Raw genomic sequence first — 19,352 nt, forward strand, 5'->3', positions numbered from 1 at the left:
AATTGTAGGGACTGGTAGCCCGATGTGCCTTTTGTAGGTCTCAATATATGTGCTCCAGTGGATTTTGAGAAATTAACGTTTAAAAAAAGATATATATCTGTAACAGCGGACCGGTTAGCGCTCTGGTTCGCGGACTTTTCGCGCAACGGAGCTTTGTGAAGCGAAGCTGATTGGTTCTCCGGCGTCTGTCAACATTCCAAACAGTCCGTAGCGGCCGCCATCTTGTCTCTCGGTAGGATCGAGAGACAAGAGGAGGTCAAAACAAAGGGGGAAATAACTATAAGGGGGCATAGTAGATCCTCGCTGACCCCCTAGGTTTGATGTGGAGGTTTTAAAAGGGCCCCGCGGGGCAAAAAAAAAAAAAAATAATAATAATCGAACGGCTGAATGGATTTGCACGAAACTTGGCAAAATATTAGGGACTGGTAGCCCGATGTGCCTTTGCTAGGTCTCAATATATGTGCTCCAGTGGATTTTGAGAAATTAACGTTGAAAAAAAGATATATATCTGTAACAGCGCTCCGCTTCGCGTACTTTTCGCGTTACGGAGCTTTGCGAAGCTGATTGGTTCTCCGGCGTCTGTCAACATTCCAAACAGTCCGTAGCGGCCGCCATCTTGTCCCTCGGTAGGATTGAGAGACAAGAGGAGGCCAAAGCGAAGGGGGAAATGACCATAAGGGGGCATAGTAGATCATTCCTGACCTCTTAGGTTTGATGTACCATTTTGCCAAGTTTGGTGTAATTCCGTTCAGCCATTCAGGCTGTAGACGTATGTAAATGTCCTATGGAAAATTGCATGGGGAAAACACATTTGAAAGTGTTGAAATTTAGAACCAATTAAAATGTTACTTTGGTTTTGTATTTGTGTGTGATGAAAGTTAATTGGTTATGTATATATGTCAAATGAGAGGAAACCACAGCCATTTTGTGATACTACTGTCTGAGGTACATTTGTGAGGAATTTTTGGTGGTGAATTTCTGGTGTTTGATTTACACAGTACTAACACTTCTGCTACTTTTAAAAAGGCGAGTTGTTAATTTGTAAGGGGAACTATGTTGTACACTTGAAGATAATTTGAAAAATGTTTTCTGTTATTTATTTGCAGTCCTTCTGTTATACTAAATACTTGATGAAGTTAGTTTTATATTATGTATTACTAAAAACGATAAATGAAAGTGATTATTTTTTTCTGCAATTTACAGCAAGCAATTTCAAAATAAAATGGCTCACAATGAAGAGACCGTGGCAATTTCTTTTGAATTGTCCACTACATTGATTGAAATTGAGAGCACCAATAATGAAATATTGTCACAAGGAGGACATGACTTGTATGATTCCATTAGATTGATTGAAATGGACAGCACCAAGAATGAAATATTGTCACAAGGAGATGACTTGAATGATTCCACTACATTGATTGAAATTGAGAGCACCAATAAAGAAATATTGTCACAAGGAGGAGATGGCTTGTATGATTCCATTAGATTGATTGAAATGGACAGCACCAATAATGAAATATTGTCACAAGGAGGAGATGACTTGAATGATTCCACTACATTGATTGAAATTGAGAGCACCAATAATGAAATATTGTCACGAGGAGATGACTTGAATGATTCCACTACATTGATTGAAATGGACAGCACCAATAATGAAATATTGTCAGAAGGAGGAGATGACTTGAATGATTTTTTTGATCAATCTCTTGATGGCGAATTTATCGAGTGTTTGGAGACCATAGAGTTACAAGAATCATCATTGCAGACTTTTAATGAGGAGATTCCAGATGAGATGATTGAAGAGGAAATTACTGATGAGGACATGTTACTAGTTGTTTCAAATTTAGAAAATTCTGAAGAATAAATTTATATTTAGAAATCAAAAATTGTTTGAGACATTATTTATTTTTATTTTTAATTTATGAGGTTGTAGCGAAGTGATTGTAGTATAAAATGAGACTTATAGTATAGAGTGCAACATTTTTATGTTACATGGTAAGTTTACTCATATTTACTTCCCTTCTGCCACTATATTATCTCCAATGTGTATTTGACATGTCTTCTTCATCTCCGGCCTCCTTTCTCTCACTGTGTGTCTCCGATGCATCTTATCGCTGGTATTTTGTGTAATTACAGAAGAGAGTAAAATAAAATAGTTCGGAACGTGAAAAGGGGGCAAAGTAGAGTACTCCTCACCCCCTAGGCCTTTTTAGGCGGTCCCAAAAGGATCAGTTTCTGCTTTCCTGAGAGATTATGGTATGAGTTCCATATACCACAATAACTTGCATTACAACATGCAAGATATCTATCTCCTATTACCAACTTTTGGAGATATTCGCGCTAAGCGCGAATATCTCCAAAAAGTAACACCTGCCCTGAGCAGTTCTTAGCCATGTTATCCAATGGGAGGTGGATAACATGGCTAAGAGTATTAGCTCGGTAATGCATGAATATCGCTGACTTTTTAGCGATATTCATGCATTGCGGCCGTTTATTATCGCATTTGCGATAAACCTTGATAATAGTAAGGTTTATCTTCGATAATTTCTGACGATGCTTAGTGGTAAAAAATTGGTTGGTAAGCATCGTTAGCGATAAATATCGCTTAACTTTGGTAATATGCCCCAACGTCTGTTAACGTTCGATTCGAAGGAAATGAGGAAGTGTTGAAAAACATTGTCTGCGCCATCTTGCCTTTTTTGAAATGCCACACTTTTGTCGTGCACGGCAGCCATTTTAGATGTCTTGACCAGACCCACTCTCTGCACGCTGTCGATTCGTAGCATGGCTCCTCACCCTCGTAAGCATCTCCCCCAGGCACTGGTCACCACCGCTCTCTGTCTTATGCATGGGCAATAAACCTTCCCCCATCTGCGCTGCTCTTCCCTGAGAATCACACTCTGTGCCCGCCCGACACCTCCCTTTCGCCCTATTCACTACCGCACCCTCTGACACTCCTCTTCCTCTGTGTCCGAATGTCCAGGCCGGTCCTAGGCTATCAGCTAGCCCTGCAGATGTAGTTTATGGCCCCAGCTGTAAAGAATCACCCCTCTTCAAAGGAGTTATAGTAGATCAAGGCCCACACCCGATGTGATCCGTCACAGCACACGCGTTCCTACTATCTGAAAACCATCCTGTATTGTGATTGGGGAGGGGACCGAGCCTGAAGCGGAAGATTCCAGGAATGACTCTTTGTACATCAAAGTTTTTACAATTATGTGTCACATTAAAAATATATAGCACTCCAACAAAGTAGTAGGAATATAAAACTTTAATAACATATAAATATATACAACAAAACAAAAACAGTAAAAACATTTAAACAACGAAGAGACCGTGGCAATTTCTTTTTAATTATCCAATAGATTTATTGAAATTGACAGCACCAATAATGAAATATTCTTGTCAGTAGCGGTCTGTTGTGCGAATAGTTCCAAGGCAGCAGAACGCGCTGAAATCTAGATGGCACGAAAGTGATGTCTAGTAAGTTGCCGCCCAGCAAAAAACGGCGTGGGGCGCCGCGGGGGTGAGTGAGTCCAGTAGGCACCACAGCTATTCTTACCGGCATTGCAGAATTACTGCTGGGGACAATGCCTGTGCTGTAGCAGGGTCACAGCAGAAACAAAAAGGATTCTGTTGAAGATGTTGTTGGTTTTCAATTTGAAAACAGTTCTGGTGTCAACTGCTATGCTAATGTAGTGGTTAATGTTTTGTTTTCTCTAGAAAATGTAAAAGAGGGGGAGGCAGTCCAAAGTTCCGTTAAAAGGGCAAAGGAAAGGATCGGTGGTTTGAACTATCAGTCAAAAAGGGGAGGGGGTGCAATAATTTTTCCTACCGGGTCACACTGTGCTTTCACCGGAAGTAAGGTCTGCAGGATTGTAGTAATTCAAAGTGAGGCTGGCGCCAGCATGGGAGCGCCGACGTCCCGCGGATACAGTTTCGTCACTCCACGGGCGATCATGGCAGTCATTCCCCATCGGGGGTCGGAGACTCCCGCGGCTCCTCTAGAATCTTCAAGGTCGTGGAGGACTACGGTGGTGGAGTCAACCAGTGACCGGGCCATTTCTTTATGTTGGGCCCGCTCTTGCCAGGTCGACCGCCATTTTGAGAGTTCGGCAGCTACCGGCGATCGCGGGGTCACATGAGCGGACGGGCTCCACCCTGCCGGGCGAGACGTTGCAGCATGGCCACAGTGGAAGAACCGTTATCTAGGTCGTTCCGAAACTGTGCAGCACTGTAGTTGTTAGGATGCCACCGCCTGGAGCGCTGAGGGTGCAGCTGGGAAGCCTCCACCTGGGGAGGCGGGAGAGGCCTGTTCGCACCGTCTCTCCCTCCCAGTGCACCCCACGGCGTCTCGCTTGAGATTTGTTATGGCCGGACCAGGCGATGAGGACGAGGGGGGGGGTCGGAGGCATGTGCAAGACATCCCCCTCCAGTGTTGTCGCAGCCATTATAAAAGAAAGAAGTGTCCCGTCCGTCTTCGGGCCGGGCTTCCGGTGGATGTCGGCCGGACGCCCCTGGCTCTGGCCCCATGAACGGGTTTCTTGGTTTATCGGCTGCAGCCGGATCCCGTCGGCCTCGGCCCCCCGACCGTTGGTGGTCGGACCGGAAGAGCATGTGGCGGGACTACCTGCAACTCTCAAGGGCCACCGCGGCCGGACTGGGAGAGAGAGGGGAGGGTCGAGGAGACATTCCCCCCCCCTGCAACTGTTCAGCGTTGTAAAGGCAATCCCCTGGCCGGGTCCCGCTGGTCTCGGCCTCTCCTCCGGCTACACCCTACGTTAGGATCTCCTGGCCGAGGCGTGGCAGCAGGACCTGCCTTATATGGGCTGCTCCCGGCTGGGCGTAGCCGGAACCCTGCCCCACCTTGGAAGTTTCCAGAGTGGGGGTGGATGTTCTACTGACTTGCATTTTCCCTAGTCTATCGATTTTTTTGGCGTGGCAGGCGGTGGGACAGCGAGGGGTGATTTGGTTTCTCTTACTGTTTTTCTGGTCTCTCACCACTGGCATATTTTAACGTTTTCTTGTTTCTAGGACATTAATAGGTTTTATCATTACGTTATGTTATCGTTTCTTTGTTCGTTGTTTAATAAAAGTTCATGTTCATCAGTGGCCTACTGATTTTCGTTTTCCTATTTTTTTCTTTCCAGGTTGTTTCATGGTAAAGTTTCTGTTAACAGGATACAGTGATCACTTCGTTATTATTGCATATGTCCTTTTCACTAGGGGTGCTCTCTGGTCGGGCCAGATGACGTATCTCTAGTAAATGGTCCGGGTGAAAAAGGTGCATCAATCAGTGGGGAGTAGATAGGCATGACAGATTACAACGGGGGAGAACGGTCCGCATTACGTACCCTTTCACTACTTGCAAAGATTTTCCTACGTTTATTTGCAAACAGGGAATACCTCCAAAAAGAACTAATTCCCAAACAGTCAATGTTCGGACAATCAATCAATCAATGAGGAATGAAATAGGTACGACGTGTTAAAGGCTTGCGTTACCTACCCTTCACTATCTGCAAAGGGAGATAGAATATTCCTATTCTTCCTCGTTTGCAGGTAGAGAAGATCGTTAAGAGAATTAACTTCGAACAATTCAATGCTCGATTGAAACAATCAACAAGGGGTACTGTGAACACAAATGAACGCCGCTTATATACATACGCATTGCTATTTTCAACAGGTTGTTCCTAATGTTTCTATTTTAGCGAGGTCAAAAGAGATCCCATTAGTGGCCTACTGATTTTGCTCGATTCCTTTTGTTTTTTTACACGATTTTTCGCTATCTGCAAAGACTAAACAGAGTATTGCGACTCTGTGCTTGTTTGTAAATAGAGAATGAACCAAAGAGAACAATCAATCAAATGGAGAGAGAAGCAGGCACGACGGATTACAAAGGGGGAAAGGGCTGCGTTAACTACCCTTCACTATCTGCAAAGAGAGAGTACTCCTAATAGAAATGAGGGGTGGGGGGCAGCAATCAAAGCAGATCAGTGTGCATAAACACGAAAAAAAAAATTCTTACCACGTACTTGACATTCGACAGCTTATGATATTTGCTATTAAAAAACCATTGAAATTCACTGAAAAAACCATAGGTTATAGACCATATATAGTTAGGAATTAGCATTTACAAAACCTTGAAAATTCACTGAAAAAACCATAGGTTATAGACCATATATAGTTAGGAATTAGCATTTAAAAAACCTTATTTTACTCACACAAAACCATTGAAATTCCATATATAGTTAGTTGCACTAACTATATATTGCGCACCCGCAATCCACTGCTGATGATGTCACATATTACATCATTCATGACATGGTCAGTGACATCACTGATGACATCACTGATGACATCTCAAATGACATCACTGATGACATCACTGATGACAACATCCAGTGACTATGTTTCTGTAAAGTTAAAATATGTCTTACATATTGAAGAATGAGTGGATGTATAAGTGTCTGGACGAAGGATTTAGTAGGTGCATGACTGAATGTATGAGTGAGTGATTAAATGTGTCTCACTGAGTGCATGGGTTAGTGACTAAACTGTCTTAATTTGTGCATCATTATGTCTGTTGTTCTGTAAACTGCTGCATGTGTTGATCAGTAGCTATATGAGTAACTATATGGGTTATTGATTGATTGCCCAAGTATTTGCATGGGAGACTGAGTGTGTGTGTGGCTGGATGGGAGGTGTGTGACTCTGTACAGATCAATGTGTACTTGTATCAATGATTGTATAAGAGAGTAAGTATGTGTTAGTATATGGTTGAAAACGTAAGGTGCTCTATGTTTAACTGTATAGAGTAGAAAATGGAAGTGTGATTGATTCTTTACAGGACTGACTAGGTGTGTGAGTAACTCCATGGATGAGTGGCAGAGTGTGAGTGTCTGTATAGGTGTATGAGTGCATATGATTGTGTTGTAAACATGAGTGATTGTATGTATGAATGATTGTATGGGTGAATGAGTGAATGTGTGTGTAGACGTAGGAATCAGTGAGTACGTATGTAGTAACTAGTATTGGTGTGTCAATGGTTTCAAAAATTATACTCTGTTTTTAACACTGGGTGAAACAGAGGTTATATTAAAATGTGAGGAGATGCATTGTATTGTCACATGAATGATATCATCAGTGATGTGATCATTGATGTCAAGTGAGATGTCATCAGTGATGTCATTTGAGATGTCATCAGTGATGTCATCAGTGATGTCACTGACCATGTCATGAATGATGTAATATGTGACATCATCAGCAGTGGATTGCGGGTGCGCAATATATAGTTAGTGCAACTAACTATATATGGAATTTCAATGGTTTTGTGTGAGTAAAATAAGGTTTTTTAAATGCTAATTCCTAACTATATATGGTCTATAACCTATGGTTTTTTCAGTGAATTTTCAAGGTTTTGTAAATGCTAATTCCTAACTATATATGGTCTATAACCTATGGTTTTTTCAGTGAATATATATATATATATATATATATATATAATATATAATAATGTTGGCGTGCCCCTTTCTTTATCTATGGGGCGGAGCTATGGGGGCTGGAAAATTTGAAAGACCTGGTCCTTGCCGAAAACAAATTCATTAGGGCAATACTGAATCTTCCTGTAAATACTCCCCTCTTGCCACTTAGACTCCATCTTGGCCTCAGACCTATCAGCCATTTTGCTATTCTCAGGGCGCTTATGTTCTGGGTTAGTATTTGGACTAGTGACACTCAGGTTCTGTTGAGGAAGTCCCCGGAAGATCTAATTGTTCTGCAAAGACAAACAGGTCGTATTAAATGGCTTAATATGATTTAAGGATTGGATTTTAAAGCTAGGGTTGGGGCCCCTATTGGAGGATCCAGGGTCTATAAGGAAATCAATGGTTCTCCTACTTTAAAAAAGGGTCTGGAAGTTCACAGACTGGCAAAATATAGAATGTTACACGCATGGTACTTTAACCTCTAGTTTTCTAGATTTCAAAGAATGGGTTGGTTTTGAACTGTTTATGGATGCCATTGAACCACCCCAGGAAAGAGCCCTATATATCCAATTTAGGTATGGTTCATTGCCTCTAAATTCAAGAAGAAGTACCTGGGAAATGTATCTATACTGCCAGTATGCCCCACTGTCATGCTTCCCCTGAGACCCTTGTACATTTTCTTTTTTTCTGTCCGACCTATGCTGATCATCGGAAACACTGGATTTTCTCTGTATGTCGCTTATTATGTTTCACACGTCCAAATGATACGTTAAGAATTTTTATGTCTGATACTACCAGATGGCTGGTTTTTGCTATTTCAAGATACTTACTGTTTGCTTGGTGGAAGAGATCAAAACTAACCAAAAATGCTTCTGTGACCCACTCATGATAATGAGTAATAAACACATTCTTTGGAACTGTGCCATGAATTGTTCTTAATATGACAAAATACTGATTGTTTTTAAAAACCTATAATGCTGCTATCTATGCTATGGGACGTTTTAAAGCTATTTTATTTTAAAATGATGTATTGTACTGTAATTTTAATTGTTTTACTTATATGATGTGTTTTGATATTTATGATGTAAATGATCATATATTTGATCAAAATAAATATATATATATAGTAAAATCATGAACAATAAATTAATGCATACCTTTCAATAAATGTAATACACTTAGGGCCAGATGTAGGTGTCCAAATACCGGTCGGAAACGGCCGAAAATACCGATTTTCGGCCGTTTCCGACCGGTATTTGGACATTGGTATGTAGGGGCATGTAAAATTACAGAATCGGTAATTTTACCGATTCTGTAATTTTACCGATTCGGTAAAATACCGAATTGGTAAAATTACCGATTCTGTAATTTCAGATGTAGGTAGCACTGTTTTCAGTGCTACAGGGGTTTAAGAATTCTTAATTTACCACCAACTAGTTGTTGGTGGTAAATTAAGAAAACCATTTTAAAAGCATTTTTTTTGCTTTTTTCACATTGCCATGATGCAGACATACATGCCCTAAGGGCATGTATGTCAGCAACAAGTGCACCCATGCACAATTGAGGGGTGCAACAGGGTGTCAAAGTGCCACCCTGCCTCCCTTCAATATTTCCCCCAATTACCGAATCGGTATTTACCGATTCGGTAATTGACATTGATTCCTATGGGCCTCAAGGCCCATAGGAAACAATGGCAGTTACAGACTCGGTAAATACTGATTCATTAATGACCGAATCATACCGATTCGGTAATTAATTCGGTAAATATACCTACATCCCGATTGCCAGTTCTTAAATACCGAATCGGTATGATTCGGTATTTAAGAATCGGTAATCGGGGATTACCTACATCTGGCCCTAAGTGAGGAAAATTACACTTTTAAACTCTTTTACTTTAAACAAAAAGTAAAAATGTGTTCAAATGTGTATAACTTTTTAGCAACCTTACTAAACATTAAATGGAAAAAACACTGTTAGTGAAGTGGGTAACCTTTATTTATTAAAATTATTGTTCACAAAAATAAGATTTATAAATACAATCAATATATTTAAATTATTTCATCATATTTCATCATACAGGACACTTTTATTTTGATGTTTTGATGTCCTGGCCAGTTGTGTTTTATTAATTCCAGGTTAATAATAAATATTTTTAATTTATTTTATATATTAAAATATTTTTAGAAATAATTACATTTCATAAATATCCTATACTTTTCCGTAGGCAGATCTCCACCAACAGACAGGTGAAAAGTTACTAATAGTAACTTCACATTCATAAATTCTATTGTAGAAGTCTCCACCCCTCATTTGAGATGGCAGGGAAATGTTGGTTAACACCGAGATGTAAATCTCCACTCAGAAAAGGTAACTAGCCCAAGAGTGGAGCGTTACACCTATGTGTAGTAGTAGATCTACACATGATTAAATATACACATGTACATTTACCTTTGTGAATCGAGGACATACTTCTAATTTTGTCAAAACTCTGGGCCTCTGACAAGGGAAAACAAGGAAAATATGTAAAAAGGTGTTTGTAGCACCTTATTCAACATTGATATGAGTTTTTCCACACATTTTTTCCCGAATCATTTCAGTAGACCTGCCGCAATTTGTCTGTAAAAAACTACAGTGATGCAGTACCACAAAATATAGAATCCAATCTCTGTGTAAATTTCTGCTTGCAGAGAGTGGACTTTTGCCCTGCAGTCGTAAACAAAGTCTTTGTATGGAACTTTAAAGCACTGATACATTTTGGAGGAAAGAGTAGAAGTAGCAGAAGGAGGTGAACAAGAGAAGAGGCTTTATGACCCCTTGGCATATCTACTGCAAGAAGTTACAGGGAAGAAATCATTATAAGGAAGTATTCAGAATAGTATTGCTGAAATTGTACACCCTGGGAGAAATTTGAAAATCATTAGACTGAACTTGCCTGTAGTTTTGTTCCTTATACTTTCTTATTCTATTAGTTGCTGCAGTAAATAACTGATTTTCTTTCTATAAAGTGATGAACAACAATGTATGTTGAATATGTTTTAAAGGAAAAAGCATGAAATTAATTTTAAAAAATCCACAGCTACATCGTTTAGCACTTATGGTAGATACAAATCTGCTTGCAAGTTGGTGAACTTTGACAAAATTAATTAAACTGCGTTTTGTTTTCTTATTAAAATATAGTACATGATATAACTTCAAACCGTGAATTGTATAGCATGCAACCTCAAGGGAATTTTTTTTAGGTTTTAGAACTCGAAAATTCCATACCTTGTAGTTCTGCTGGGCACATCAGGAAAGTCTGCAGGAATCAAGATTTTCTCTTCAGGACTGACCACCCGATACTCCTTTTTCATGCAGCACATCGACTCTGTGCCTCCCATGTTGTTATTAGGTTGCAGTGTTCAAATTAGTGGAGAATTTCTCTCCCTAAACATTTCACCCTCGTAGCACATCATTAAGGTATCAGACCTCCAAAGAGCCACACTCACGACACGCGTTTCTCCATCTTCCGGGCTAAAGAAGTAACAACAGTAAGATTTGCATTAATATTGAGCAATTTGTAGCATGAGAATATATAGTAAACGTTGGGAACACTAGCAAAGTTGACACACTTGCCCTGGCAAGCCAGCCCAATGACTTAAGAGCTCCCAGATGCCAACAGGTGTGATATACGCATAAGTATGTACGTATCTAGGTATGTAGTGTTTTATAGTGCAAACCTAGCACAAGGCAGCATAGCACTGTACAGGGTCAAAGGCAGAGATACTCTCAACATGTCACAGGAGGAGTAGATGGTTAAAGGATTGTCACTGCATTGATGTAGAGTTCTTCCATCATCATCATAAAAACTTTATTTCGGTTGAACGACCATAAAAGCTTACATAGAAAAAACAGTACATTAAAATTCAAGGCGGTTAGAATTATACAGTAGTTACCATGGTTATTTACATGGATCTAATTACAACACCTCTATAGTTCGATCAATAAAAACAAGTTTACCATGGCGCATCACATATATACAATAATTCCTAATCTGGTGTAGGTTGACTAATTACAAAGACAAAGGCACTGGTTTAGTAAAGCAAGGCCCTGATAAAAACCCATGAATATTGACAGTGATGGTCCAGATAGTATAAATTTGTCTAAAAATGTAGGATAGCCATACAGTGTCAGTTCCTTATATCACGTTATGACTAGAATAAAACCAGACAGTGACTTATACAAGTGTTTTTTTTCCTTTTTAGAAACTAAAAATATAGAAGAATTAAGATTCTTTAGGAAACCTCAGTTTATTTTATTGCAAAGTTGATTTTATTGCTGTTTGGTCTGGTCTACAAACTTCCAGCGCCTATGCCACATGGAGGTCAAACATCGCGATACGGCAAATACAAAGGGTATCGTATTTTAAAACTCTGAATGCTTCTGCCCAGTGTGTGAACTCTAAATTCCTACACAGAGGAACGAGCCAAGACTTCCTTGCTGGTTTATAGGCAGGGCAGAAAAAGATGACATGGAGCTCTGACTCTTCTTCCCAGCTACAGGCTGGGCACTCCCTCCGAACCGCGCCCGTCCATTTACTGGAAAAGGCGCGGAGCGGGAGGGTACCCAGTCTGAACTGAACATAAAGTTTCCTTGCCAGGGGTGGATAGATATCATCTAAAAAGGCTCAAATAAATATTCCTCCTTCAAGGATAGGAACTTAGCTTTCAGTTGTCCAGTGGACGGGTTCCCATGCATCTGTGCTAGCTTGCTCATTTGATAGCCACTCACTAGTGCCGAACGGGAGATTGAAGGGCAAGCTTCCTCTCGGTTACTCCACAGGCTTGGTTTGCCCAGCCTGGTACATTCTTTTTTTAGGTGAATAAACCAGGGGATTTTTGCCACACCAGGAATACTCAGTATCTCCTTCAGTTCCGTTCTGTAGACAGTCAACTCAGGTGTCACCCATAATCTGCGCCAGAACGTGAGGGGTTTCAGTCCTATTTCCTCCCCAATTGGTCTGATCCCTAAGTCCAGCCAAAGTAGGATAAGAGCAGTGGTAGAGGGGAGAACTAAAATTTGCCTCATGAAGCTGTTTTCTACTTTACTCAGATCTTGACAGCAGCAATGCCCCCATAATTCTGCCCCATATAGTGTCGCACCTCTGGCTTACATCTTGTAAATCTCCGCTATGGGGCCTGCAGGGTTGTAGGAGGAATTTCTTAATAATTTAATGATTCCTCCAGACCTCTGAGCTAACTTGAGTTTGGATTTGGCAATTTGTGGGCCCTACTCCATGTTTTCTTTTAGTGTGACCCCTAAGTATTCGAATACCGTCACCCTATCCAGTCTGGTGCAATCTAAATTGGGGTTGGGACAAAGTGTTTTAGGTGGATTAAAAACTATGAACTTGGTTTATTGAGTATTTATCTCTAATCCCCGTTTATTGCAAAAGATGGCAAAACAGTCCAAAATCCTTTGTATACCCATAGGGGATTTGGACATTAAGAGGGTGTCATCGGCACACATGATTGCCGGGACCTTAGTGCCTACCAATTTGGGTGCATCGTTTTCCCTCACCTCAGTAAGTTGGACCAGTAGTGCGTTGACAAAGAGGCAAAACAGGGTCGGTGTGAGCACACAGCACTGCCTTACACCTCTGTCGACTGGGAACAGCGCTGTCATTTCTCCTCCTTTCCCACATATTACCTGGGCAAAATTTGCATCATGTAATCCATAGGTCTTCAAACTGTGGGGCGCGCCCCCTTCGGGGGGCGCAGCATCCCTTCAGGGGGGCGCGCACTTCACCTTCGTGCGTGTGTCTCAGCCCGGGCTGCTGCAGCTCCAGCTGCTGGGAGCTCGGCTGAGAGTGTCTGGAGTCACAGGTCAGAGGACTGAGGTGCAACAGGGGGCTAATTCTTCCAGCAATAGGAAGAGTAGACATTCAGGGGCTCTAAGAAGGGGTGACAAAAAAACAAAGCCTCGTTAATTCGAAATGGTCTTTTAAAGACCTGTGAAGTACTCGGGTGCGGCTGTATTAAAGTGCTAAATTCCATTGAACAGATGTAAATTGCAATTTACGACTGTGTTAAATTATTACAGTAACTTGATCTTGGTGTATTTGGAAGCAAGTGCTTCATGGTGAAGTAGGTTGCAGTTGATATTTGTGTAGGTGGAATTGTAGTAAGGTCGAAACTTGGGTATCATATTTCGGAGTTTATTTTTCGTGAATAATGCTTTTGCCGTTTATGTTTCCGTATGCTACGAAGACCACTCCTCTCTGATTAGGCCATGCAGCAATCTAGGTTCTGGCCCACCTTTGGATCATGACTTTAAATCCCAGTCACAAAGGTAGAGCAGAAATTAATAGCAGAGTAAAACTTTGCTTTTATGCTTTTAACAGACTGTCTCAAGATGAGGGGCACCATGACGGATAAGGATGGGAGAAGACCGAAATAATTAGCACAGGTAGATGTTGGGTACAGAATTTATTGAAATGGAGACTTTTAAATTATTTGCTTTGCTTGAGTAGATGGCTTTCTGTCTGACCTTGGGTCAGTCTTACTATAGGACCCTGTTCTTCACAAAGTGTGTGATAACAGTACATGCATGTGCCTGAGCAGGGTACAGCAAGATCTAAACAGCCTGTGCAAAATTTGTATAAACGCCGCTGTAATTTGATGCAACTTGAGTTATCAAGTGCATATTATCTAATTTCTGTTTTTCCTATGCTTACACTGATCTCGCAATTTACAATGGTAGGATACTTGTTTTGAGCAGAAAATGTCTTGCGAGAAGTGTGCAGCTGCATGTCTGCTGCGTCCACATGTTCTGTGTTGGTAATGTTCACAATGTGAATTTAAAATCTATACGGAAAATATATTAAGCAGGTTTCTCGGATGACTTCTGTATCTAATTACATACCTCTGGGCATATTTATGAAATTAGTGGTGCAGGGCAATACAGCAAGCCACCTTGCTGCGCTGCCCTGTGTTACTGGGAAAGTGCAGGAATGTGCAGTATTTATCCAGCATGGTGCATTTTTATCCTTTTCTGTGGTGCTGGTGCCAATTTGTCAGCCTAGTACCAACACAGGTACCCATGTAAGGATTGTTTTTGTGTAGGAAGGGGCACCTTCCTGCACAAAAACAATACTGAGAGGCTTTTTCCTTTTTCTATATGTGCTGCAGAATTCAGCACATATAGAAAGAGGTCTCATCATTACGCCTCTCTGTGGGAGCATATTTTAATCATTACCATGTTTAGAAGTCCTTGTAAATCTGGGAATGTGTAAAAAACATGGGAGCTGTGTGGGAACACTCAACGCAATGCCTATAGAACATAGGTCTTCAAACTGTGGGGCGCCCCCCCTGGGGGGGCGCAGCATCCCTTCTGGGGGGCGCGCACTTCACCTTTGCGAGCTGGGCTTGGCTGAGAGTGTCTGGAGTCACAGGTCAGAGGCCAGAGGCACAACAGTTAGGGAGGGGGGCTAGTTCGTCCAGCAATAGGAAGAGTAGACATTCAGGGGCTCTAAGAAGGCTTAAAAAAAGCAAAGCCTTGTTAACGCGAAATTGTCTTTTAAAGACCTGTGAAGTACTCAGGTGCGGCTGGTAGCTCCAAAACTGTCTGTATGTGTGCCCGGAGAAGCTGTCTCATGCCGGGCTGACACACATGACAATGCCCTTTGAGCGCTTTGAGCCCTTTGGGCGTTGCACACCTAATGTAAAGGCATTTGTATCCCCCAGGTCTTAGTCAGAAGCCCCTTTATGGGCGGCACCCTTATCTGGTCAATATTAACCACTGGGCCCAGCAGCTACCTAATCCCTCTGGTCTTCACAACTGAAACTTGTCAAAAGAGTATGCCTTTGTTCTGGATTTGTCTTATCTCTGATCCACACTTTGGGGACCCTACTGCACCCACAGGGTGTGTCCGAACTGCGACCCTTTGCAAGTCGAAACTGGTCAGACAGGAGGTCCAGTATGTTTTTTAAGGCCTTTGACATGGCTGCCACCACAGATTCAGATACTGTCAATTCTCTGATAAAATCTGTGTCCATAACATATCTCACTGTTGTGACCTGCCTCATGTACCCATGCTCTTCAGCCATGTGTGCGTGGAGGTGAGTGACAAGGGGGGACTACGGATTATCAGTGTTTAGCAATGCAATCAGACCCCACGGCCCTAGCTGCTGTTGGAACTTGCAGGGAGGGCAGAGATTGAAATGGGACAGCTCACAGGGGAGACTGCCCACTGGAGCTCTCCGCAAGCCATGTGACGTCTAAAACCGGAAGCATGGCAACACCTGGCCATACACCACATAATCAATTTGTCAATTGTGTCAGAAAGCATGTTATGTGGAACTTCTTTTTCTGTTTAGGGGCAAGGATGTGGCACAACAGCCAGAGCTGATAACTGTAGAGCTGGGAAACCAGGTTCAATTCTGGATGTCTCCTCAACATCCTGTGATTCTGAGCAAATCACTTAATTTCCCTGTGCTTACAAAAAATTAATGTGTGCTTGTGTAATGTAAAATATGCTCCTGTAAAGTGCTCCAATACCTTTGGGTCATGTTTGCACTATATAAAACTGCAAAAAATATATTACAAAACTTTGTGAGCACTCCTGTTTCAAGGCACTGCTTAAGAGTGGAGCTCAACCTAAGTATGGCAGAAGCAAGAATCCATTAACACATTGTCTCTGTGGAGAAAAACATGCACTCCCACACCTGTGTTTTGGGAGTGTTTTTGCTAATCTATCCTAAATTTTGTGTTTTATGTGAAAAATAAAGCACCAATGTAATTTTTTGTGCAAATTATTTTCTTGGAGTATTTTCATTTGAACTTTAGAATAAGCACATGGACTACCAAAACTTCAGTTTACTAAACACTCTACCTTTATTTAATATTATTTGCCCAATACGACCTGGGTTCTGCAGGAGGGAATGGCCATCAATGATGCAGAGGGCCAGCTATCAGAACTTTTTTGTCACATGGTGGTAGCGGTGGGGGGGCTTGACGTGTAAAAAGGTTTAGATAGGGTGGCTCGGCCGACAAACGTTTGAAGACCTCTGATGTAATCTAACAAGTATAGTCAGGAGATAAGGGGGAATCCCCATTTCTATAAGTACCTCCCACAGTTTTCCTCTGGGCACTAAGTCGAAGGCCGACTTTAAATCCACAAAAATTACATTTAAGCTTCCACCCTCCACTCTCCACAGAATTAGTTGTAACCTATAAATGTGGTTAATTGTGGAAGTGTTCTTCCTAAAGCCAGCCTGATATGGGCTTAGGATCGCATGGTCATCCATCCAACGGTGTAAATGGTCAAGAATAAGTCTTGCGAAGAGCTTTTGTGCCACATCAATCAGACTAATCGGTCTGTAATTAGTTGGTAGGAGAGGAGAACCTTTTTTGAAAATTGGGACTATTTCTGCTCCTGCCCAGGTTTCGGGGATTGGCATACCCTTCAGGATGGCATCGAATAGGGTAAATATATAAGGTCCTCAAATTTTTGGCTCGTGCCGGAAGAGATCTCTCGGATTCTTATCCAGTCCAGGAGCTTTGCTGGGCGAGAGTTTGTTTATTGCTTTTACCACCTCTGACAGAGTGAACTGCGACGCTTCTTCGCAGTTATCCCAGTACAGGGATGGTGCTGGGGGGAGATAGGAACCCTGAATTTCCTTGGAGGTGTAGAGAGCCTGAAAGTGTGTTTCCCACACTTCAGCGGCTTTGTTAGGTTCTACTGCTAGTTTGCCCTCACTTTACATCTTCCCATCTATTCAGTTCTCACTCCTCTTTTGCTAGACGTATGATCTCTTTATACAACACCCACTTTAGCCTGACGAGTGATTTGTTGTTGGCTTTTATAGTCGCCAATAGATCCTGTTTGGCCTTGCGGCAGCTGTCATTGGACCAGGAGTGGATGGCTACTTTGTTCCTCTTAGTATGCATCTCTGGATGGACAACATCCGCTAATTTAGATGTCATCCCTACGTGCAATGTTGCGATTTCTTTAAATAAGTCAGGAGTGGGTGTTCCTGAGACCAGTTCACTTAATTTTGTTAAGGCTGGGACTACAGCTGCGTATAATGCAGACAGCTTCCCTGGTGACTGATGTATTGCCTCCCATTTTATTCTATGGGTACAGTGGAGCTTGTGGTCGGGGCAGTTCCCAGGTCTGGTAAGTCCAAGACAAGTGATAAAGCATTTTAGTCACTGTCATGGCGACAATATACTACAAAATCAGAGTTCTTTCTTCAGCTCTTTCGTAAATTGGAGAAGAGTTGGGGCAGTCTAGATGGTGTAAAAGTGTAAAACCATATTTAATCGAATGAGTGTCACTGTAACTTGCTTCAGCCGTGTTTTCTTGCTCATGCTAACATTGCCCAGAGGAAGTGCATGTCTGTGACATTGAGCAGTCTTCATCTCTTGGCTGCCGAGGCATAACAAGTATTTTCAATGCAATAGGTTTCACAATTGCACACTTTAAAGCTATTGGCATAGTAAATGATCATGCCTTTTATTTATGTGTTTTTCAAAACGACACATATATAAAAGGCATTGTCGTTTCTAATGCTAATAGTTCAAACTCTCCCAGATGCGAGAAAACTTTAATGTTGGCTGTGCCCCTTTCTTTAAGCGCTGCACACCGTATTCAGGTTACAGTGAGCAGCGTCCAAAGAAAGGGGCACTGCAAACGTTAAAGTAAAAGCACGTATGGGGCACTTTTACACAAAGAATACAAATAAATATATAAAGAAAGCTTTGGTTCACTGACAGGATATCAACCCCAAAATATCCCCATACACAAATATCGAGGTATAAATATCGATGCCAAAAATATCGACATCCTATATTTATAATGGTAAGTAAAAAAATATTGAGAAAAAATTATTGAAGTAAAAAATATAGTTGTACAAATTGTCGATTTCAATATATGTATAAAAATCATATTAAATATATTAAATAATACAATTAACTTAAAAAAATAAATTAGATGTAATATACCCTCCACCACATATAACAAATAAATTTAATTTAAAATGTATATAAAATGTGATATATATATTTAATTTAAAACAATTAATAAACTATGAATTTGAATTTATTTTATAATTGCATATATGAAAATTTACAAATAAATATGTATATACATACACCAATAACATAAAATCTAATAAAAAAAGTTGGATAGCAGAGGGGTAGAAAATACTATTCCCACTCCAGTTAGTGCAATACTAGGGAAAGTGTTGGATAGCAGTGGGGTAAAAATTAATGTTCCCACTCCAGTTAGTTCAAAATTAAAAACAAACAAATATCACCAACACAAAATATTTAAAAAATAAAATGAAAAATATATAAAAAATATTTTTAAAATCCAACAAAAATAGAAACATATTATGTTAAATAGATATGACAAATACCTAGAAATATTATATTAAATACATTTTTAAATAATTTACAAACAAATAACTATTTTTAATGAGAGACTATTTATAAACAAAAACATGAATTATTACATAAATGTAATCTTTTTTATTTCCTACCCTATAACACTGCACAATTCGCAAAAGACATCTACATTTTTTAAAAATGTACCTCCATAATTAACATAATTAACTATCAATTAAAGAAATATTATTAATTAAAAAACAAATGAAAACAGATAGCAATTAATTTACTCTCCAAACATTACCCCTATAAAACCAAAACTCACACAAAAAATACCAATTAATTAACTAAATAAGCGGGGCCACTATAGTTAAAGAGGACTGCTCTGGAAGTGAAAAAACACATGACTAATAACAATATAAAAGGTGCCGGCTTGCTGCATCGTCATGGGTGGAATAGGGAAGATCATTAAAGAAAATAGTGCTCATCGACTAGATAAAG

The 19,352-nt window shown here is 40.6% G+C and overlaps 1 protein-coding gene across 1 annotated transcript in view; it reads right to left on the bottom strand.

The window, feature by feature from the left end:
* Window positions 1–19,352, bottom strand: part of OTULIN (OTU deubiquitinase with linear linkage specificity) — a 364,512-nt gene that overhangs the window by 247,001 nt on the left and 98,159 nt on the right. The window contains exon 2 of the mRNA XM_078687593.1: window positions 10,749–10,994. Coding sequence (XP_078543719.1) covers window positions 10,749–10,861 — 113 coding nt within the window. The 5' untranslated portion in view covers window positions 10,862–10,994. The remainder of the gene's footprint in view (window positions 1–10,748; window positions 10,995–19,352) is intronic.

The sequence above is a fragment of the Lissotriton helveticus genome, chromosome 4_1 (genome assembly GCF_964261635.1).
Source record: "Lissotriton helveticus chromosome 4_1, aLisHel1.1, whole genome shotgun sequence".
Lineage (NCBI taxonomy): Eukaryota > Metazoa > Chordata > Amphibia > Caudata > Salamandridae > Lissotriton > Lissotriton helveticus.